The sequence below is a fragment of the Chiloscyllium punctatum genome, chromosome 2, assembly GCF_047496795.1.
Source record: "Chiloscyllium punctatum isolate Juve2018m chromosome 2, sChiPun1.3, whole genome shotgun sequence".
NCBI lineage: Eukaryota > Metazoa > Chordata > Chondrichthyes > Orectolobiformes > Hemiscylliidae > Chiloscyllium > Chiloscyllium punctatum.
This window is the reverse complement of record NC_092740.1, coordinates 112,228,867-112,253,834: the sequence shown is the minus strand read 5'-3', so window position 1 is coordinate 112,253,834 and position 24,968 is coordinate 112,228,867. Positions and strand designations below refer to the sequence as shown.

Sequence of the window (24,968 nt, the reverse complement as noted above, 5' to 3'; positions counted from 1 at the left end):
GTTCCACTACTTTTATTTAGTATTCAGTAGCTGCATTGAGCTGCATTGCTCTTGTTCACTAAATATGCATGTGTACCCTTAATCGTTTTACTCCTTTTCTCCATTTAAACATTTATTTTCTAAGGAGTATGTGGCCTCCTCATTCTTCCTGCCAAATGTGTGATATTATACTTGTTCTATTTGAGGGTTATTAGCCAACAACATGCTCACTCTGCAAGTTTGTTGCTATCTTCCTTCATTTTGCTGAAATTCTCGTTTATGATATTTAGTATTGTCTACAAACCTTTAAATTGTTCTCCTGATTCCTTAGACTGAACCATTAACCTATCACCAATCCTTCTAGAACACCACTCCATGTATTTTTGCATTGGATTAACCAACTTTATATTAGCCCGATTCTGTGACTCTGTTTTGAAACCAGCATGCTATCCATTCTGCTGTTGGTCCCTTGACTTTGCATGTTCTGATCTTAGGTCATCACTCTTTTGTCTTTTAAACAAATTTTTGAAAATCCAAATAAATTACATCTTCTGCATTAGCCATATGCACTTTTCTGCTGAGATTTCTGTAGAGACTAGTAAATTGGTAGAACCCATAGAATATAGGGAGAACTAGCCATTTGGATACAGAACTGGCTCAAAGGTAGGAGACCATTTAATCTGGATAAATGTGAGTGCTGAATTTTGGAAAGTCAAATCAGGGCAGGACTTATACACTTAATGGTGAGGTCTTGGGGAGTGTTGCTGAATGAAGAGACCTTGGAGTGCAGGTTCATAATATCTTGAAAGTGGAGTTGCAAGTAAACTGTAAAAAAAAAAGTTTGGTATGCCTTCCTTTATTGGTCAGTGCATCGAGTATAAGAGTTGGGAAGTCATTGTTGCAGCTGTGCAGGACATTGGTTAGGCCGCTTTTGGAATATTGCGTTCAATTCTGATCTCTCTGCTATAGAAAGGATGTTGTGAAACTTGAAAGAGTTCAGAAATAATTGGCAAGGATGTTGCCAGGGTTAGAGGGTTTGAGTTATAGGGAGAGGCTGACTAAGCTAGGGTTATTTTCCCTAGAGTATCATGGACTGAGAGGTGATCCTAAAAGTGGTTTATAAAATTATGAGGGGCATGGATAGGGTGAATAGCCAACGTCTTTTCCCGAGGGTAGGAGAGTCCAAAAGTAGAGGGCATAGGTTTAAAGTGAGAGCGGAAAGATTTAAAAGAGGCCTAAGGGGTAACTTTTTCACGCAGAGTGTGGTGCATGTATGGAATGAACTGCCAGAAGAAGTAGTGGAGGCTGGTACAATTACAACATTTAAAATGCACCTGGATGGGTAAATGAATAGGAAGGGTTTATAGGGATACGGGCCAAATTCTGGCAAATGGGACCAGATTAATTTACGATATCTGTTTGGCATGGACAAGTTGCCAAAGGATCTGTTTCCATGCTGCAGTTCTGTGACTCCTTGGCTGTATAAAAAAGGGCATCCTCATGATGTCAGTGGAAGTAAAATCAATAGGCAAGTTTTAAAACTTCTACTGTAACAAAATTAACACAATTACAGCATTAATTTAACAGGGAAGGGATATTTTAAATAATAAGGTATATTTAACTTTAAATACTTGATGCAAAAAATATACTGTTCATGTAGTTACGGCCACTCTTATTCCTCCACACATAAGTGCAGCACAATGAGCACTCCCTTGGCCTTAGCAAGTTTTTTTCCCCAGTAATCAAGATTTCTTACTTCCCACTCATTGGATTTTTCCCTTGAGACACTTCCATTGACAGCTGTTTTCTGTCCAAAGCTCCTGGATGTAGTTAATATCAGGAGGGTTCTCGTAGTGCAGTGGCAGTGTCCCTACCTCTGACTGAGGAGAGCTGAGTTGCTGCATTGGTGTCACAACACATCTAGATGGATTGATTAAAAAATATCTACAAGCAAACCCCACGCAGCACATGCCTGTAGAACCTCCTTAACTCAACTTGCAACAATCTTGATGGCAAAGTATTCTCAGAGACTCCCTCCTTTAAACCCTTTAAGTGGTCTGGTTGACTGTGACAAAACCACAGCAGCAGCAAGAGGCTCCTGATCCATCCACAATTCCTGCTCTCCTCTCTTCAGGACTCTATCCTTTCCAGTTGTACAATACACATAGTAACTCAGTACGAGTTCTTTTCCCAGAGCCTTCCCACTTTTTTTGTTTTTTCCAGGATTTGTTCTTAACTACAGATTTCTATCTGCATACAGATAGGTACCTTTCCAGGTTCTGAGACCAGTTCACGTGGGATAGCCAACTTGTAATCTACTTACATTTTTGCTTCAGTCCCATAACAGCTTTGATCATATTTACACTTCTTGGAGAAAGTAGGAATGCAGATGCTGGAGAGTCAGAGTCCGAGTGTGGGGTTGGAAAAGCACAGCAGGTCCGTCAGCATCTGAGGAGCCGGAGAATCGACATTTCGGGCATAAGCCCTTCATCAGGAGTATTTACACTTCCCAGATGTTAAAGGCTCCTTTTCTTTCATAAAATTCAGTTGTCCATGGAAAGGCTGCTATTTGTTATCTATCCTAAATCGCCCTTGAACTTATTGTTTTGAAGATGAAGTACCTGAAGAGGGGGATCCTAAACAGCAATTTTTGTCGTTCGAGTTGGAAAGAGTTGTAGAGTGATCAGCAGTTCAATAACAACATGCTTGCTGTTTCTCATAAACAAAATAACTAACTCTGGAGAGGACAAAAAGCTGATGAGGTCAAACTAGACAATGCCAATACAACGCAGGTTATACGTGCAAGTATAAATGTAAATTGATGCACACACATGCTCAAATGTAACTACACATTAGGCAAACATTCGGCAAGTCTTACATCTCATATGCATATTTATGTTTATTTTCTCTGAATTAATCAGTGGGATGTACTGATTGATATTACAACTCCCAAGTTCAGATTCAATCTAATGTTATTTAAATATGCCCAGATGTTGAGTCCCAGTTTAGGAATTTTATTAACCATGCAAAAATAAATGGGAACATAGAGTTATGTTTCTTAATCCATCTCTCCATTGATGCTGCCTGTCGTGATGGGTATATTCAACATTTTCTATTTTTATCTTAGACTTCACGCATTCATAGAATTATTTTTATGTACTAACTAGACAGTGTTGGTATTGTGTTTTTTTCCTCACACCTTCATTATAATTTTCTGATTTTGTTTTTGATTAAGCTGTTTCTTTATAAAGTTTTATTTCATCTCTTCTGACCTTTCATAGATAGTGAAAGCTGTGCCTCTGATTAACCATCCTCCTTCATTTCTCTGACTATATCTAATCCTTCAGTCTCTAAATTTAAATTTTTGAAAGAAATCTTTAACATTACTTTTTGATCACTTCATTGTATCTTAAGCTTTTTATAATCAGTTATAATACTAAAGTGAAATAACTAATTGGTATGAAATGTTCTTATCTTTAGGATAGCAAAGAATGTTATATATCCAATTTTAATAAAAAGGCAACTATTGTATTAAGCGCTGACAACACAAGTCCTTCCCACACACTCTAATTCCAGTTAACATGTTGCAAAACTTGTTGAGGCTTTTGTCAGCCATTTTTACTGTACTGTCACTTGCAGCCCAAACAAAATGGTAACAGTTGTTTCAAATCATTGTTTCCATTGCTTTATATGGTGCCTAATTCACCAGTGCCATAAACTATAATGATATCTGAAAGGTTTTCTTTCCCACAAAAGAAAAAAATTGAGAATTCATCATCACCTACTGGGCAAAATGTTGATTTGCATATTTCAAATTTTATGAATAGATGTGCTATCCTTTAAAGCACAGCAGGTCAGACAACATCTGAGGAGCAGGAGAGTCGACATTTCGGGCGTGAGCCCTTCATTTGGAATGTGGGCTTATGCCTGAAATGTTGATTCTCCTATTCCTCAGATGCTGCGTGACCTACTGTGCTTTTTCAGATCACACCTCTAGACTCTGATCTCCAGCGTCTGCAGTCCATGTGTTCTCCCTGTCTGCTACATTATCCCATCTGATCGTTACTGCAGTATTTAATGCAATTGACTACAATGCTCATCTCTAGTGCCTCTCCTGCATTCCCATTTCAATGGAATTTGTTTTGTTCCCATTGTATCTAACTCATCATAACCAGAAAATACTCAAAAGATCCATAGGTCATCCAAAGATCCAATGACTGCAGATGCGGGAAACCAGATTCTGGATTAGTGGTGCTGGAAGAGCACAGCAGTTCAGGCAGCATCCAAGGAGCAGTAAAATCGACGTTTCGGGCAAAAGCCTGAAGGGCTTTTGCTCGAAACGTCGATTTTACTGTTCCTCAGATGCTGCCTGAACTGCTGTGCTCTTCCAGCACCACTAATCCAGACTCAAAGATCCATGCCTTATAAAAGATTAGTTTCTACATATATGCTGAAGGCACTCGGCTTAATCTTAACACTAACTCTTTGAACTCTTCTACCTTTCTGTTGTTAAACTGATAGTCTAGCCTCCTGTCTTGGTTGTATGCAGTTTTCTCTCACTAAACATCTGAAAGACCAAAACCATTATTCTCAGCTCCTGCCACAAACTTTGCATCCTGGCCACTGATTCCAGCCCTCTTAGTTGCTATATAAATGCAAATTGTTATTGGCTATGGCCTTTATCAGACTGTAAAAGACAAAGCAATCAGTGTTGGATACTGCAGTTACACCAGTGATTTGTTAAATCTTTCTCTCATTGACTTGGCAGAGCTTCAGGTTCTTCATGAGTAGATGAAAGCCAGTTTTCTTGGGGCTTTGTGTTTGTCATTTACAAAGGCAATCACACCAAATGCAAGTGTATTCTAGTTATTGATTTTCCACTTACAGGCCAGTTGAGTGGACTGATAATTGCAGCTTTGAATTCTTCACAACTTATTCTAACCTTCATGACATTTTCTAAGCTCATGCATAAAATAGAATTCCTACAGTTAGCCCTATTTTCTGTTGCAGATTATACTAAATCCTCTCGGTCCTCGTGTTCAATCTTATAAGGAAGGATATAGGCCACATTGTAACTAAACGACGGGCTTAATGTTTGCTCTCCTCTTGAACATCAACCACCAGAGTCAAGTACAGGAGGTGTTCCTGCTACAACCAGTGCTGGGATCCAAGGAGGCTTAATCCCAGTAGTTTTCAACGAAGTGACTGCCACTGAAAATGTCACTAAGTATAGCAGTCCACCCATGGATACCCACCCAGACAGAGACTCAATATCACCATCAATAGCCAAAGCTGAGCCTTCAACCATAAGAAAAAGGGATGAAGTGTCCTCTAAAAGGGGTAAGTTAGGTTGGTGAAAACCCCCAGAACTTTTCCCCCTCTCTGTCCTCCCCGCAGGGCTGTTCAAATTATAGCCAATGTTTCAAAGTGGGTATAAATAGTATAGTAAAATGACTGAATTGGATCAGATCATCAAGGCAACTCTGTCACTTTTTAGCCTTAGCAACTTAATCTGTTATATTCAATTCAAAACATTCTAGATTCTCATCCACAAAAGACAGTTGATGCCAGATCAGTTGTTAATTTTCAATCTGAGTTAGCTAATTTTTTGTTAAATAGGGGTATAAAAAGGATATGGGCCAAAGGCAAGAATATGGAGTCACAAATCAGACATGATCTCGTTGAATGACAAAACAGACTAGAGGGGCTGAATGGCCTACATCTGCTCCCAGGAGAATGTGAGGACTGCAGATGCTGAAGAAGTCAGAGTTGAGAAGAGTGGTGCTGGAAAAGCACAGTAAATCAGGCAGCATCAGGAGCAGGAGAGTCAACGCTTCAGGCATACACCCTTCATTCCTGATCAAGGGCTTATGCCTGAAACGTCAAGTGTCCTGCTCCTTGGATGCTGCCTAAGCTGCTATGCTTTTCCAGTGCCGCCCTCCTTGACTGTACACCTACTTCTATGTTCCTATAGTTGATCTTTGAGATGAATAACACAGGGCTGAATTATGAAGGTATCTGTATTAGATCTCCCACTCAAGACAGCGACAGCCATATCATAATGAAGTATTTTGAGAATTTAAATCTTGGGGGCATAATCCACAGAGCTTCACGGTTTACTGAGTCAAGTTGTATTGATCAGAATGAATGGAGTGAAGAATTCCTGGTGGTGTTCTCAATATTTTTCTTGGCTTTTTTGAGCAACAATTATCTCTGTTGAAGATTTGCCTGGAACACTGACGCATGGTGTTATTGGGAAGATTTCCTCAGTAACAATAATTAGATGGTTCAGGATAATGTGTGTCAGTATTTTTCCTGTGATGGTTAAGCAGAAGGTACCTTGATAGTTTCCACAGCATGATTTATCTCCCCTCTTGAAAATAGCTGCAGTTGTTACATTCCTGAAGTTGTAAGTTGTTGGGGAGAATTGTGGAAGAAGAAAGATTTTTCTTCAGAAATCTGCAGGTGTGTGCATGGAGTCATGCTGTAAGAAGAAGCCTATCAGCTTTGGAGACCTCAGCTGGAATACCATCATTCTGCATGGTTGTTGTTATTTTTATGAATGTTATTGCCTATTGCAGCTGTGTCATCATTGTGGTTCACCTATGAGTTCTACCATAGGGTACAGAGGATGGCCTGGAAACAGTCATCTACAATTATGAATTCTCAAGACAGTAGCAGTGGCAGCAAATGTCAGTGAAGCCAACACCACCTGCAGAATTTTAAAAGCCACGGTTGAGGAATTGATCAGAATATTCTCCCCAGCACTTAGCATGGCATTTTCATGCAAGTGCCATCCTCTAAGCAAGGAAGAGTTTGTCTATTTTATCTTGGCCCATAGACCTGATGGTGATGATGGTCACTATATTGTTGGATCTCTTGATCTTTTTATTTTCACTGTATTTATCTTCTCGATTTGTCTTTGAGTGCAGCTATGAGCTGTAGGAATGCTGCTTTATTGACTTGTGACTTTGGGATACTCTGCCAGGCAATGAAGGTTACCAGTTTTTATTTCAGGTGATCACATATTTCAGTGCAGTTTTCGTTGAACCAGTCTTAGTGATGACTATGCTTGAATCTAATGGTTTGAACCATGGAGTCTAAATACAGTTGCCTTCAGTCAATCAAGTAGGCTTCTACCAGGTTCGTTTGATGCTAAGCCAATGCAGTATCCTTTCTGAAGTGTGAGCTATGTTGTGCATAATTTACTTGCACTTGTAAATGCCACACATCCTGTGATGAGATCCAAAATCCTTTGTCTATAGTACTTTCAATTTTGATAGTTTAAAATGATTTAAATGCTTTCCAAAGTGTGTCTCCATTTTGTTCCTGTCATCTGCTGTTCTTATGGCCAAAGTATAAGGATAGGCATTTTATGTTTAATTTACTCCTAAACTTAATAAGGTTTACAGCATTAATTGACAAATCTTCACAGATTCATTGTGTACACAATAAGCTTGCATTTTACAGCAACACTTAGAATATAGCTGAGGACAGCTGAGAAGATCATCAGGGTCTCGCTTCCCTCCATTACAGATACTTACTCCACATGCTGCATCCGAAAGGCTAAGAGCATTATGGAAGATCCCACACACCCCTCACTCAAACTCTTCTCCCTCCTCCCATCTGGCAGAAGGTACCAGAGCATACGGTTTCTCATGGCCAGACTGTGCAACAGTTTCTTCCCCCAAGCCATCAGGCTCCTCAACACAGTATAATCGGACTCTTTCCAATCTGAAATTCTTTCGTATGGCTGCTATAAAAATGTCTATAATCCATTATTCTTCTGTTACACTGTAACTTGCGTGTGTTTTGCACCTCTTATACACTTTATGCCATATATTATTGTGTAGTTTGTGCTAACACCCTCAGTACTGGAGGAACGCTGTCTCGCTTTTACTGTATATGGTAGAAATGACAAATAAAATCTTCTCTACTCTACAACCTCGTTAGTATTAGGTGAAGAATCTAAAACATGTTACAGTTTTGAGTTGACATTTTATGCTGATTAGACTTGAATCAGCTATCTTTTCTTCCATTTTATTAAACCTCCCTTTTTTAACACTTATGCATGACACTTTGCATGTCTGATGGTTACACTGCGGAACATCCATTCAACACTGAAAAGCTTGTGCTGTCCTTGCAGCTGTGGATTTGCGCTCCCTAACCTGCAACCCCCAAATGTTGACTGAATAGAGGAAACACCTCTATCTGCATTTTGTATCATCTTCAGATTTCATAAGTTATTTTCTCATGGTGAGTGCTCCAATTGCTTTATCATATCCATTCCAATATTCTCTCTCTAACTGATCAGCTAATTAAATTATCAGTTTTGACTTATTGTCTAAGTTGATTATTACTTTGAGATTGGTCTTAATTCAACAGTTCAATGGCCATTTCATTTGTATTAAACATTCATGTCGGGAAAATAAAGCAAGCTGTTTGGTGATTGCACTTTTAATCTTCAGGCAATCTCAATTAACAGGCAAACATTAAACTGCAGTATGGAGGAAAAACTGATTAACCAGATCCTTACCTCTCTCTTTGCATTAAATTGCATCTATTGTTGTTTCTCAAATTTTAAAAATTGCCTCAATCTCTGTCTATGTCATCCACTTAATATCCTTCTTAAATGGCTATACAATAGATTAGAATTCTTGATTTTTCAAAAGGAATAGTCATGACAATAGTTACCTTCTATAACACCTGTGTGACCTTCCAATGAAAATTTCAGTGATCATAGAAACATAGAATCCCTATAGTATAGAAGCAGACCATCTGGCCTATCGAGTCTGCACCGACCCACTGAAGAGCATTCTAGCCAGACTCACCACCCTACCTTATCCCTGTAACCCTACATTGTCCATGGCTAATCCACCTCACCTGCACATTCCTGAACACTGTGGGCAATTTAACATGGTCAATCCACCTAGCCTACGCATCTTTGGACTGTGGGAGGAAACCGGAACACCTGGAGAAAACCCATGCCAACACAAGGCTCGTGTGCAAACTCCACATAGACAGTCTCATGGGGGTAGAATTGAACCTGGATCTCTGGCGCTGACAGGCACCAGTGCTAACCACTGAGCCACCGTGCTGCTCCCGTGGCCAAGTTTATGTGGTTTCAATTCACATTTTTAGTGCACTTCCTCAATCAGGGACTCTGTTCTACTTATCTGTTTCCTAATTCTTCATATCTGTTTCCTAATTCTTCTGGATCTGTCCTGTGCCATTTGTCCTGCTACCATCCTCAAACTAAATGCTGTAATATTGCCTCCCCTAACTTATTCTACCACACCATTCACACAATGAAGATTCTGACAAGCACATCTCTGCCAGATTTGTGTATACTGCTGGATCTCAGCACAGACTTCAAACCTAAAATGAGCTCTGGTCGCCATTTGCCCTGAATATTTGGAGTGGAATATGAACCTTGCCCATTTAGAGCCAAATGCTCAGACTTCAAAATTTGATAATGGTTTTCTGCTAGTTCTATCCTTTGGGCACTCTCCGCTACAGAACCATTGATCACTTCTGTTACTCAAATACAAGAATGCAATTGGATTATTTGAATATCACTATTCTTCACAAAATCAAAGGAGAGTTAAGAACAAGTTGAAATGTCTTTGTGATGATGGAGGTGGTGAGATTATTTTTGATAAATTTGTAATGTTGTCTTTGTTCACAAATTGCCCATCTATATAGAGTGTTACTCAGTAAGGACAGGGGAAAGAATTACATTTTTCTGTAAAAGCAGATTTGTTTGGTGCAAAGACACTGAGAGGTTTGCAGGGAGTTAGAGTGAGATTTCTAGAAGGCATTGATTAGCAGTCATGATTTGGAGATGTCGGTGTTGGACTGGGGTGTACAAAGTTTAAAAATAACACAACACCAGGTTATAGTCCAACAGGTTTAATTGGAAGCACACTAGCTTTCGGAGCGACGCTCCGAAATCACCTGATGAAGGAGCGTCGCTCCGAAAGCTAGTGTGCTTCCAATTAAACCTGTTGGACTATAACCTGGTGTTGTGTGATTTTTAACTTTGATTAGCAGGGTTTGGAAGAAAGAAAGTAGCCAACTTAAAGAAAAAGCAGGAAGGATCCTGAAATACTTGAAATTGAGAAACTGGATTGATAATAACAGAACTTGAACGTGATCCAGAAAATAATTAAATAAGGAATATGATGAACTCTAGCTGATTAGGATAATGGGAACGTTTTCAGGTTTTGTTTGCCAGGATTGATTAGACCCAAGGTTGATCCAGCATCAGTTAATGGACACGAGAGTGGAAGGACTTCTTTGAAAGGGTGCAGCCTATGCCCAACTAAAAGAGATGTTGACCTTAGGATAAGAAATTACGTGTACTTAATAAAGGTGGGCAAATTTAAAAATCAGACAACACCAGGTTATGGTTCAACAGGTTTATTTAGAAGCACTAGCTGTTGGGCTTGGTGTTGTGTGATTTTTAATTTTCTCCACCCCAGTCCAACACCGGCTCCTGCACATTAAAAAATAAGTGAGCTTCAAAGCTCTCGTGGCACTATTCAAAAAGAGGATATTTCTTAAAGTCCTTGAACATACTTCTTTCTCATCCACCAGCACCAAAAAGAGTCATCCATTTATTTGTCTCATTGCTATTGCTGAGATCTTATTGTGCATAATGTGGTTGCAGCTCTAGTCTACATAAAAGATAAACATCTCCAAGTAAATTGTCCTGTATTTCCAATGGAAGTAATTTGTGACTGCTGAGGCACTATACAAATGTAAGTCCTTTTATCATGTAGGAACCTGTAATCTACCACTGCATAATAACACCTCATTGAAACAATACTGTACATTATCCATGCTCTGCTCCCATTCAGTAACAGCAATTAACTTGCTTTTTGCTTATGATAGGGTATTCCTTGCAAAATAGAAGAAATGAGTAATTTTTTTTTCAAAAAGCTGGATGAATAACTGAGCATTTTACTGTTAGTTAGAATATTTAATTGGGTACATTGAGAAAGAAACTAATTTTCCTGAGTACTTGTAAATCTGGAGATGATTGATCAGAGTATGTATCAAAATTAACTCTTTTCTTTCTCCCATCAGAAATGTGTCTTTTGTAGAAAGAGAGTTAAGAAGACTTTGGGTGCTTGCATTCAGTGTTCATATGGACGTTGCCCAACATCCTTTCATGTAACTTGTGCCCATGCAGCTGGAGTCATAATGGAACCAGATGACTGGCCATATGTAGTCCTTATCACATGCTTCAGACACAAGACAAATCTCAGCGTAGTAAGTATTTCACTCAGTTGCAATTGCTGTTGCCCTAGAGTTCATGTTAACATATTTTGAATTTGTAAATTCCGTGTTCAGACACTCTGGCTTTTTTTTTGCACTACTTTCCCTAATCTTATTGAGCAACATTCTCTGGGTGGATGAAGGGAAATCATTTAAAGAAAATTGAAATCCATTTATTTACAATATACTGTATGGGTAGCTTGTGAGACTCATGTAGAATATTATGACTGCACGTGTTTTTCGCATCTTTTTCTAATTTCCTGAAGGAAGTAAAATATTATTTTTATTAGCAGGTCACTGACTTTGTATTTACAAATTTGGATTAACATTTAGATTCTGGTAGCGAATTATACTTGGTCTGAAGTATTGATCAACAATGTTTGTTTTAGAACTAAATGAACTGCTATTGGACTGAACACAAGATGCTTCACAGTACCTAATGAGTTTAATTTCATACAACAAATTTACTTTAGTTTTTATCCTTGGTTAAAGATAATGCAATTGTTCAGTTTAAGTGCAGAATAAATTAACATTTTATTGAGATTTTTGCCTTGTATTTGAATGAGTTTTTGTTTAATTCATTTGTGGGATGTGGGCATTGTTAGCTGGCCAGCATTTATTACACATCTGTAGTTGTCCTGGAAGAGACTTTGTAGCAATTGGTACAACTGAGTGGCTTCAGAGGGTATTTGAGAGTCAACCACATTGTTTGGGTGTGGACTCTCGTGTAAGCCAGACCAGGTGAGGATGGCAGATTTCTTTCCCTGAAGGATATTAGTAAACCAGATGGTTTTTTCTGACAATTGGCAGAGGTTTCATTGTCATTTATAAATTCTTAATGCCATATTTTTATCAATAATTCAAATTCCATCATCTGCCATGGCAGGATTTGAACCCAGGTCCCCAGAACTTTACTTGAGTTTCTGGATTAATACTCTAGCAATAATACCACGAGGCCGTTGCTTCCCTACCTACTTTTCTTTATAAACAATTAACTGGCCCACGTACCACTGTTCTATAGTTTTTAATGGAAAATAATTGAACTATACTTTGCAGAAGTCTAAAATAAAAGTTGCAATACTTACATTATTATACCTCTATCATGTTATGTTCCTTTTCAGAAAACTGTTCCGTAAATAATTCTTCAAGTGAAATTTTTATTTTGATTTTTTTGTTTCCTCAAAAAAGAAAAGCAAAACTGTATTTCAAGACTTAACAGTTGGGCAGACAGTCCTCTCTAAACACAAGAATGGACGATACTATAGTTGCAGAGTGACTGGGATTTCATCGCAGACCTTCTATCAAGTTATATTTGATGATGGTTCCTTCAGTGATGATCTGTACCCAGAAGACATTGCTGTGAGTATTTTGCTTCTGTTCAGTCTGCAAAAGCAAACAATTTTAATGGCCCCTCTTCAAACCAAGGTGGAAATCAAAATTTGTGTCATTAGTTAAGTACAATGGTGTAGCTTTTTCTAGTCTGTTTCCTGAATGAAATAAATATTTGGGCTTATTAACCTCACAAATGTGGATTAACATTTACATTATGGTAGCAAATTATATTTGCTCTGAAATATTGATCAAAAGTGTTGGCTTTAGAACTGAGTGAACTGATATTAGACTGAATACAAGGTATTTCACAGAACCTGTTGAGCTTAATTTCATGCAACACGTTTACTTTAGTTTTTATCCTTGTATAAAGCTTGTTTTATTTTTAAAAAAAAGGTTGCCTTGAAGCACAATGGAACAAAGAGCTGAGAGGGAACACTGAAGTGAGCAGAGACTACATGACTAGAGAAAGCATGGATTTGACACATGAACACTTGTAATTGGTCCCTGTAGGGTAATCAGTTATGTGATTATGACAAATCTGTTAGCTATATCCATTATAACAGTTTTTATTTGCATTCTTTCGTGGGATCTGATTTCTGGCAAAACCCGCAGTTGTTACTCATCCTTTATTGCCCAGAAGAAGATATTAGTGAACTGCCTTCATGAATTAGGGCTGTCCATCTACTATATGTACCCCTCCATTGCTGTTAGGAAGGGAATTCTAGTTACAGTGAAGTATCAATGCTATCGTTCCAAATCGGAATGCTGTGTGCCTTGGAGGACAATCTGCAGGTGTGATAAGTCCATTGCAAATAGGAGCATGAATAGACTGTTGGGCCCTTCGAACCTGCTCTGCTATTCAGTAGGCTGATCTAACATTCCACTCCCTGTATTTTCCTCATAACATTTTATTTCTAGACTAATCAAGATGTCCTCATGTCTCTGCTGCCCTTGTCTTTCTAAGGTGGAGGTCATGGGTTTGGAAGGTTTTGTCGCAGGAGTCTTGGTTTGATGCTGTAGTGCATCTTGTATCCAGTATGCATTGCTGCCCAATATTGAGTACAGTGAATGATTAATGTGGTGGGTGGAGTCATAGAGTCATATAGCAGAGAAGCAGAACCTTCGGTCTAACTCGTCCACGTCGACCAGATTTCGTAAACTAATCTAGTCCCATTTGCCATTATTTGGCCCCTATCCCTCGAAACCCTTCCTATTCATGTATCCAGCCAAATGCCTTTTAAATGTTGTAATTGTACCATCCTCCACCATTTTCTTTGGCAGCTCATCCCATACACGTACCACGCTCTGCGTGAAAATGTTGTTCCTTAAGTCCTTTTTAAATCCTTCCCCTCTCACTTTAAATCTATGCCCTCTGGTTTTGAATTTCTCTACATTGGGGGGGGGGGGAAGCCTTGGCCATTCACCCTATTCATGCCCCTCATGATTTTCTAAACTTATATAAGGTCGCCCTTCAGCCTCCTACGCTCCAGGAAAATAGTCCCAGCTTATTCAGCCCAAACCCTTCAACTCTGGCAACAGCCTTGCAAATCTTTTCTGAATCCTTGGCAACATTCTTCCTACAGCACGGAGGTCAGATTTGCACATAGTATTCGAAAAGTAGCCTAACCAATGTCCAGTACGTAACCTCCCAACCCCTGTACTCAATGCACTGGCCGATAAAGGCAGTTTAATTCAGCGTTACCTCATTCTCTGACTTACATTTGTCTGTCTTTTCAAATTAACGTTTTTGATTCAGAACCATCCTCATCTGCCTTTCCATTTTCACTGCAATGGAGGAAACTCCCACCCCTCTCCCCAACTAACTTAAAGGCTCCTGAAATAGAATGAGCAAAACTCTCCACCAAGTTCAGCTGAAGCCCATCTCTTTTGAACAGGACTTTCTGCCTCAGAAGAGATCCTGATAATACAAAAATCTGCATTCTTCCTCATTACGCTGTATCTTCAGCCATTTATCTGCTCTCACTGGAACGTGACACCGGAATACACCTTCGAAGTTCTGCTTTTTAACCTTCTACCTAACCTCCTAGATTCAATATGTGGATGTACCTACTAGAGAAGGTGCAAAACTTGACCTACTCTTGGGAAATAAGGCAGGGCAGGTGACTGATGTGTCAGTAGGGGAGCATTTTGGGGCCAGCGACCATAATTCTCTTAGTTTGAAAATAGTGATAGAAAAGGATAGATCAGATCTAAACATTGAAGTTCTAAATTGGAGGAAGGCTAATTTTGGTGGTATTAGGCAAGAACTTTCAAAAGCTGATTGGAGGCAGATGTTCGCAGGTTAATGGACAGCTAGAGAATGGGAAGCTTTCAGAAATGAGATAACGAGAATCCAGAAAAAGTATATTCCTGTCAGGGTGAAAGGAAAGGCTGGTAGGTATAGGGAATGCTGGATGACTAAAGAAATCGAGGGTTGGGTTAAGAAAAAGTAGGGAGCATATGTAAGGATAGATCGAGTGAATCCTTTGAAGAGTATAAAGGAAGTAGGCGTGAAATCAGGAGGGCAAAAAGGGGACATGAGATAGCTTTGGCAAATAGAATTAAGGAGAATCCAAAGGGGTTTTATAAATACATTAAGGACAGAAAGGTAACTAGGGAGAGAATAGGGCCCCTCAAAGATCAGCAAGGTGGCCTTTGTGTGGAGCCACAGAAAATGGGGAAGATACTAAATGAGTATTTACTGTGGAAAGGATATGGAAGATATAGAGTGTAGGGAAATAGATGGTGACATCTTGCAAAATGTCCAGATTACAGAGGAGGAAGTGCTGGATGTCTTGAAACGGGTAAAGGTGGATAAATCCCCAGGACCTGATCAGGTGTACCCGAGAACTCTATGGGAAGCTAGAGAAGTGATTGCTGGGCCTCTTGTTGAGATATTTGTATCATCGATAGTCACAGGTAAGGTGCCGAAAGACTGGAGGTTGGCCAATGCGGTGCCACTGTTTGAGAAGGGCGGTAAGGACAACTATAGACTGGTGAGCCTGACCTCGCTGGTGGGCAAGTTGTTAGAGGGAATTCTGAGGGAAAGGATGTTCATGTAGTTGGAAAGGCAAGGACTGATTCGGGATAGTCAACATGGCTTTGTGCATGGGAAATCATGTCTAACAAACTTGATTGAGTTTTTTAAAGAAGTAACAAAGATGATTGAAGAGGGCAGAGCAGTAGATGTGATCTATATGGACTTCAGTAAGGCGTTCGACAAGGTTTCCCATGGGAAACTGATGAGCAAGGTTAGATCTCATGAAATACAACGAGAACTAGCCATTTGGATACAGAACTGGCTCAAATGTAGAAGACAGAGGGTAGTGGTGGAGGGTTGTTTTTCAGACTGGGGGCCTGTAACCAGTGGAGTGCCACAAGGACCGGTGCTGGGCCGTCTACTTTTTGTCATTTATATAAATGATTTAGATGCGAGCATAAGAGGTACAGTTAGTAAGTTTGCAGATGACACCAAAATTGGAGGTGTAGTGGACAGCGAAGAGGGTTACCTCAGATTACAACAGGATCTTGACCAGATGGGCCAATGGGCTGAGAAGTGGCAGATGGAATTTAATTCCGATAAATGTGAGGTGCTGCATTTTGGGAAAGCAAATCCTAGCAGGACTTATACACTTAATGGTAAGGTCCTGGGGAGTGCAGGTTCATAGCTCCTTGAAAGTGGAATCGCAGGTATATAGGATAATGAAGAAGGCGTTTGGTATGATTTCCTTTATTGGTCACAGTATTGAGTACAGGAATTGGGAGGTCATGTTGTGGCTGTACAGGACATTGGTTAGGCCACTGTTGGAGTATTGCATGCAATTCTGGTCTCCTTCCTATCGGAAAGATGTTGTGATACTTGAAGGGGTTCAGAAAGATTTACAAGGATGTTGCCAGGGTTGGAGGATTTGAGCTATAGAGAGAGGTTGAGTAGGCTGGAGCTGTTTTCTCTGGAGCGTCGGAGGCTGAGGGTTGACCTTATAGAGGTTTATAAAATTATGAGGGATATGGATAGGGTAAATAGGCAAAGTCTTTTCCCTAGGGTCGGGGAGTCCAGAACTAGAGGGCATAGGTTTAGGGTGAGAGGGGAAAGATATAAAAGAGACCTAAGGTGCAACTTTTTCAAGCAGAGGGTGGTACATGTATGGAATGAGCTGCCAGAGGATGTGGTGGAGGCTGGTACAATTGCAACAGTTAAGAGGCATTTGAATGGGTATATGAATAGGAAGGGTTTGGAAGGATATTGGGCCGGTTGCTGGCAGGTGGGACTAGATTGAGTTGGGATATCTGATCGGCATAGACTGGTTCAACCGAAGAGTCTGTTTCCATGCTGTACATCTCTATGGCTCTATAACTCTATTCATTCTACAGAGTCTATTGTGCTGATCTAGTGGGCTAATCAAGGAGGCTGCTTTTACCTGCATGATGGTGTTGGAGTGCACTCATCCAAGCAAGTGAAGGATATTCCATCACAATCCTGACTTGTCCTTGTAGATGGTGAATAGTTTTGTAGCCACTGTGTTTATACAGCAAATCCATTTATGTTCGTAGTCAAAATGATACTCATGGTGTTGACAGTGAGGTCAGTGATCCTGCTTTTGAATGTCAAGGGACGATGTTGAGATTCTCTTCTTTGGAGATGATCATTGACTGCACTGATTGACCAAGCCCAAGCCTAAATGTTGTCCAGATCTTTCTGTTTGCAGGAATGTAATATTTCATTCTCTGGTCGGTTGTGAATGGAACTGACCAATGTGCAATAATGAGTGAACAACTAACATCTGACATTGTGATGAAAGGAAGGTGTTTGGACCGAGGACACTGCAACCTTTGCGATGATGTACCGGGGCTGAAAATGAGTTATCTCCAACACCCATAACCATATTCTTTTTGTTCTCAGCACAATTGAATTTATTGGCCTTGCTTAAAGGAGAAAGCAAATGCTGGGAAATTGCTTTCTCAGAAGCATCTCCCTCTGCCCATAAGGTACAGTTTTAAGACAAACTTGTTTAAAACTTTCTGTGCTGTGGTGTGGCTCTTTTAATTGTTTCAGTTGCACAGAATCCATATACTTTGTACTGAGAATCAAAGTTAGTTGTCATCAGCAAGTTGCTCTACAGAGTTCCATCAAACAGGATTGAGATGGTACTTGTGTTGAAAAAATGTGGTGCTGGAAAAACACAGCAGGCCAGGCAGCATCCAAGGAGCAGGAGAATCGATGTTTCGGGCATAAGCCCTTCTTCAGGGATGAGGCTGGTGTGCCAAGCGGGTTGAGATAAAAGGTAGGGAATTTGGGGGGGGGGGGGGGGGGGGGGGGGGGGGGGTGGCGCTGGGAATATGATAGGTGGAAGGAGGTGAGGGTGATAAGCCGGAGAGGGGGTGGGGGTATGGAGAGGTCAGGAAGAAGATTGCAGGTCAAGAGGGCGGTGCTGAATCCGGGGTTTGGGACTGAGATAAGGTGGGGGGAGGGGAAATGAGGAAACTGGAGAAATCTACATTCATCTCGTGTGGTTGGAGGGTTCCTAGGCGGAAGATGAGGCGTTCTTCCTCCAGGCGTCGTGTGGCCAGGGTCTGGCAATGGAGGAGGCCAAGGACCTGCATGTCCTTGGTGGAGTGGGAGGGGGAGTTAAAGTGTTCAGCAGGCGGTTGCGTTGGTTGGTGCGGGTGTCCCAGAGGTGTTCCCTGAAACGTTCTGCACGTAGGCGGCCTGTCTCCCCAGTGTAGAGGAGGCCACATCGGGTGCAACGGATACAGTAAATGATGTGTGTGGAGGTGGAGGTGAATTTGCAACGGACATGGAAGGATCCATTGGGGCCTTGGAGTGAAGTGAGGGGGGAGGCCTACTCCCCCTCCCACTCCGCCAAGGACATGCAGGTCCTTGGCCTCCTCCATCGCCAGATCCTGACCACACGACGTCTGGAGGAAGAGCACCTCATCTTCCGTCTAGGAACCCTCCAACCATACGGGATGAATGTAAATTTCTCCAGCTTCCTCATTTCCCCTCCCCCCACCTTATGTCAGTCCCAACCCCCGGATTTGCACCACTCTCTTGACCTGCAATCTTCTTCCCGACCTCTCCGCCCCCACCCCCTCTCCAGCCTATCACCCTCACTTCCTTCTATCTATCGTATTCCCAGCGCCCCTCCCCCAAATTCCCTCCCCCCTATCTTTTATTTCAGCCCGCTTGGCACACCAGCCTCATTCCTGACGAAGGGCTTATGCCCGAAACGTCGATTCTCCTGCTCCTCGGATGCTGCCTGGCCTGCTGTGTTTTTCCAGCATCATATTTTTCAACTCTGTTCTCCAGCATCTGCAGTCCTCACTTTCTCCTTGAGATGGTACTTGGACATATGCAAGCTGAGAAAAATTAGCATCATCTGGGTCCTGCTGTGTTATAGCAGGCGTTTAAATATAGAGAGAAATAAGACCAATGGATATACCTCCCTTGAGATAATTGTTAACTAGTCTTTACCATAACCATTTGATAAATACTTTGATAGTTCCTCATTTCTTTTAAAGACAATCATTTGCAATAAGTTACATAAAATTGAGCTGATATAACATGGGCGATTGCTAGATTTACTGACTGTACTTTTTACTCAAAGGACTTTAGTATTAAAAAAAGCCATTTTTCATCAGGTATTAACATTACCGACAGCATTCAGTGCCCATCCTTTATGCCATTGTTCAGGTTGTGGTGAACAGGCCTCAGTACTGCTGCAGTTCATAGTGTGTGGCTATGCCTACAGTCTCTTAGATGCATCTCTGAAGGAAAGACTGTATAGTTCTAAGTCAGGGTGGCCTAGTGACTGGAAGAGAATCCTGCAATTGGTGGTGTTCCCATGTATTTGTTGCACTTACTCTTCTAGGTAGTAGAGATTAGAAAGGTTCTTCAGTGTACCTTGTAAATGGTAAGTGCTTCACCATTGTGGTAGAAGGAATGTATGTTTTAAGATGGAGAATGCCAATCAAGCAGGTTGCTTTGCATTAAGCTTCATAAGTGTTGTTAGATTTGCACTCATCCAGGCAAGTGCTGAGCATTGTGTTGTTTCCATTTGTGCTTTGTAGATAGTGGGCAGGGTTGGGGGGGTAAATAATTCTCCAGAAAATTCCTATCACTTGACCTGCTCTTGTAACCATAATATTGATACGTCTGTTAAGTTTACGTCTGTTTAGTTAAGTTTCTGCTCAATGGTATTCCCCTTCGATATTGTTACTTGAGCATTCAGTGTTGGTAATGCCATTTTGTGTTCAGGATAAATGGTTCAAATTGCTCTTATTGGAGATGGTCGCACTTTAACATGTTTGCTTAACGCTGACTGCTTCATTATTTGAGGAGGTCCGAGTGGTACTGCACACTACAAATATCTACAAATGTCATCTGACCTTAAAGACTTGAAGTAGGAATAGAAAAGGAAATCCAATAAAAGAAAGGAAGAAACCCATCTTTTTTTACAGTTACACATTAATCTTTTTGCACATTTAATTTATTACGGCTATTGAATTTCTTTTTCACCCACAAACTCATCTGCTCATCTGCATTTTTTAAGATACTGCATTTATTTTCCAATAATGCCCATTAAAACTTTAAGTGAGTAAATATGCTGCAACAATGCCTGAAACCTTGATAGATGTGACAACCATTTTAGTTAACTTAAATATCAGAAACCATTTATTATTTTTAGACATTCATATGTAGTGGGGAAGGTGGATGAAGGATGTAAATTCAAAAGTTGACTTTGAAAATTATTACTATTTTTGTCTAAAGCAGTCAATATTTACTTTTTGTAATATTAAAAAGCAGTACAGTCTTAAAAATATTTATTTTGTGATACATTGATATTCAGGAGCATCCCCTTGAATTAAGTAAAACATTTCTGAAGGGATTGCCCCATTTAGGAAGGTTAGACTTATAGTGAATAATGAGAAATAATCCGCTTTCTTCCTCATTCTGTTTTTTGCACACTAACAGAAGTCTGACTTGGCTGGGCTGGCGACGGAGTTAGGTTCTCTCGCTTACATAGCTCAACAGGTGGAAATTGTGCATTACTACTTTATTTGGAAATTAGAAATGTGATGGGGAAGGTGAAATTATAAATTACACTAATTTACTCAATTGTCCCCTACTATCCCATCCTGGATTTCCTATATCCATCATGCTAACAGGTCCATCACATGATGTCAACTGCAAATTAAAATTTGTTTTAAAAAACCATTTTTATGTAGGAACTACTATCCCACGTACAGATTTTTCTAAAAAGTGACAATGTTGAACCTCCTACTTCTTAAATGAGCTAGATATCAGAAGAATAATGCATTGTGTAGCATATGGTATAATGACCATGTCCTGATAAAATAGCACACGTTCCTGTGATGCCATGATTAGTGCAAACAATGTATTGAAACTCACAGTCAACTTATATAGCTATCACCATTAAGGAGATGCATTTGTCGAAATAATCTTAAATTGCTTTTCTGCTTGTGAGTTTTTGCATGTTGAACATTTTTAATTTGGCACCCAGAACTAAGTGGCTTGAATCCCTTTAAAAGATTAGGGCCCTTTTCAAAAAACAAAGTGATGATGAGTTTTAATGTATACAAATGAGGGAATCAATTTGTAATGAACAAAATTCCATCCTACTTTAAACACACAGCAGATAAGTGAATGTGGAGAAAAGGAAGAAATAGTGGCTTTTGAGATATTGAAGGAACTTGGTTATAATGGGCTCTTGAAGGTTAGGAATGTAGAGGAAGGGATGTGTGCTTAGGGTGAGGAATACAGGCTGTCCAATTGGGATGGTAGAGAAGGTTTTTTGGGAGAGGAGGGAGACGTTGGTTCTTTCTGTTAAGAGCAAGGAGAAAGGGAGAGGTTTGAAATAGATAATATTTTGTGGGGTGGAAGAAAGAAAAGCATATCAGTTGCAAAAGCCTGAGGTATCCTTTCTGTGATGGCTTTGTGTGTGTCTGTTACAAAAGAATCTGCATTTACTTTTATGGGAAACATTGTAAGATGGTATGTAGTCATTTAAAGTGCTATATAAAGACAATCTTTTTTTAAAATGTAATCAATTGCCATAGGAAATTGACTAGCATGTATAAAATGTATAGTCATGTCTTCTTGGTGAAGTCTAATTTTTCAAGATTTAAAAAAAACTATGGCAATCTGAAGGAAAATAAATGTCTGGAAAACCAATCAACGGGTCTAGCAGCATCTATAGAAAGGGAAACAGAGTCAAAGTTTTAAGTCCAATATGTCTTTACTATTATTCCTACCTCCTTAGGTGCTGCCAGATCTACTGACTTTTTCCAGTACTTTAAGTTCTTGTTCTAATTGTACATGATTATTGCTTTTGGATTTTGGCTTTAAAAGCAATTCCCTGTCCCCAGAAGAACCTCTATGTCATAAGCTAATGAAGAAAACTTACGCATTTTGTAATTATTGAACCTTGCACAGCAACATTACATATTATTCATACAATATTTTATTGATAGTCCTATAAGAAATGACATTTTGTAATAGATCATGCATATGAAGATCACAGCTTTTTACTCCTCAACACTGTTGACTTTCCTGAATGTTGCAGTTGTATAAAATTATTTTTGAACTGTTACTGTTCTTTCTGTGATTTTGATCTTGTTTTGATTTGTAGACCAGACGTTTTCCTTTTCTGTACAATTAAGATTAGGTATGACTTTCACTTTCTATGTTATGGCTGTGTTTTTGAGGTTTTCACTCTGCTTTATGTAGGGTTTCACATTTTATTGAATTGTTAGTCGGCTGCTTTATTTTAAAAATTTGATTTGGTCATTTTAGTGCAGGAGTGGACTGGACCATCTATGGGTCTATTCTAATGTTTTGTTTTAAAATTGAGAATTACCATATATACTCTTTAAATGTCAAAGCTTATAGACTATGCTTTGACTATACTTATAGACAATACTTTAAATTTATGGGGTTGCCTATTACATGGCCTGTACTTTTGAGAGGCTGAAATTCATGCTAGGGTCCAAAATACTGTAACATTAGCAGAAGCCCAATTGATCTGTGAACAATATTAAAAAAAAAGCAACTAATTGCAGTAATTACCAGATAAAGACAATAGAAACAAAATAGAAACAAAGCTTTTATTTATTCATACAAAAAGTGAAGTAGAAATCTAATAAGGTTGTAAATTATAATTAAATAGTATACCTCAAATTAAACATGTCAAATACAAAAGTTCATTAAAATCCTGCAAAATTACTGTTCAACATCTTCAGCATCAAATAAAGCTTCATAATCATCAGGATGAATGATATCCTTGTATGGATCTTCTTCTGCACTGTCCATAGTTAGAGGTGGCACCTCAGCTAGGTGTGTGACTGTATTCCACGAGTGCCACAGGGGAACTGATCTCAGCTGAGCTGCACAAAAAGGGAGGTTGTCACCTGACTCTGATCTGGTGCATCTTAAAATTTTGTGCCATGTCGGTGTGAATTGTACATCAAAACACATAATAGCATGAAAAAGAATTCATTTCCTCATTGTAACATTTATGTACAGGATAATACCTTGACTCTCAAATGTTGATCTGCTATCTGTGAAGAACTACGGTCAACTTTTACTTGAGATATATTGAACATTCCAGATTTTTAAGCCAAAAGTAGAGGGTTGACTTTTACATGAGATCAACTTATACCCGTGTATATACAGTACATTTCTACAGTCTGTATGTACATTACCTTTTTTTTTATTCATTCACAGGATGGGGCAGCATTTATTGCCTGTCCTCAATTGTTCCTGAGGTGACCTTAAATATAAACTGAGTGACTTGCTTTACAATTTTAAAGTATAATTAGGAACTATCCACATTGTTGTGGGACTGTAATTACATATAGGGCAGATGGAATATAGATTAAAAAATTTGTTTGTTTAAAAGGTTATTAGTAAACCAGATGGGTTACTTTTAATGAAGTACAGTAATTTCATGGTCACCATTACTAATACCACCACTTTCCCCTCTCTAATACCAAACACTTTGAAAGAGCAATTACAAATGAAGCTATCCACTAACAAATGAATAAGACTTTGGGTGTCTTTGTTGACTTTACATTGAATCCACAGCACAAGAACAGACCATAATGTATATTGGACATCAGCAATATAAAACAGCAAGTACTGTAAATACTCAGATGGTCAGATAGTATTTCTAGTCAGAGAAAGAGTATTCTAGTTTCTGGTTGATCTCCTTTAAGAGAAACACATCATTTATCCCAACAGGTTCATAACAGCACACAACCTTCTTCTCATCCATCTTCACCTAAAACTATTAACAAATTCTTTGATTCCCGTCTCCCACGTGTACATTTCTTGACTTCTTTTGCATCCACCCATGCAATTTACCCCAACCAACGTGGTTAAAGATGCCCTCCAACGCATCTCGTCCACATCCCGCACCTCCACCCTCAGACCCCACCCCTCCAATCGGAACAAGGACAGAACCCCCCTGGTGCTCACCTTCCACCCTACCAACCTTCGCATAAACCAAATCATCCGCCGACATTTCCGCCACCTCCAAAAAGACCCCACCACCAGGGATATATTTCCCTCCCTACCCCTTTCCACCTTCCGCAAAGACCGTTCCCTCCACGACTACCTGGTCAGGTCCTCGCCCCCATACAACCCACCCTCCCATCCTGCCACTTTCCCCTGCCACCACAGGAACTGTAAAACCTGCGCCCGCACCACCTTCCTCACCTCTATCCAAGGCCCTAAAGGAGCCTTCCACATCCATCAAAGTTTTACTTGCACATCCACTAATATCATTTATTGTATCCGTTGCTCCCGATGCGGTCTCCTCTATATTGGGGAGACTGGGCGCCTCCTAGCAGAGCGTTTTAGGGAACATCTCCGGGACACCCGCACCAATCAACTACACCGCCCTGTGGCCCAACATTTCAACTTCCCCTCCCACTCTGCCGAGGACATGGAGGTCCTGGGCCTCCTTCACTGCCGCTCCCTCACCACCAGGCGCCTGGAGGAAGAACGCCTCATCTTTCACCTCGGAACACTTCAACCCCAGGGCATCAATGTGGACTTCAACAGTTTCCTCATTTCCCCTTCCCCCACCTCGCCCTAGTTCCAACTTCCAGCTCAGCACTGTCCCCATTACTTGTCCGGACTTGTCATACCTGCCTATCTCCTTTTCCACCTATCCACTCCACCCTGTCCCCCCTGACCTATCACCTTCATCCCCTCCCCCACTCACCCATTGTACTCTATGCTACTTTCTCCCCACCCCCACCCTCCTCTCGCTTATCTCTCCACGCTTCAGGCTCACTGCCTTTATTCCTGATGAAGGGCTTTTGCCCAAAATGTCGATTTCGCTGCTCCT

The 24,968-nt window shown here is 40.2% G+C and overlaps 1 protein-coding gene across 5 annotated transcripts in view; it reads left to right on the top strand.

The window, feature by feature from the left end:
• The window catches only part of LOC140487885 (lysine-specific demethylase 4C-like), a 427,159-nt gene that overhangs the window by 349,115 nt on the left and 53,076 nt on the right, over positions 1–24,968 (top strand). For all 5 annotated transcript variants that reach the window (XM_072587280.1, XM_072587271.1, XM_072587299.1 and 2 more), the window contains 2 exons: positions 11,071–11,256; positions 12,451–12,621. In XM_072587280.1, coding sequence (XP_072443381.1) covers positions 11,071–11,256; positions 12,451–12,621 — 357 coding nt within the window. The remainder of the gene's footprint in view (positions 1–11,070; positions 11,257–12,450; positions 12,622–24,968) is intronic.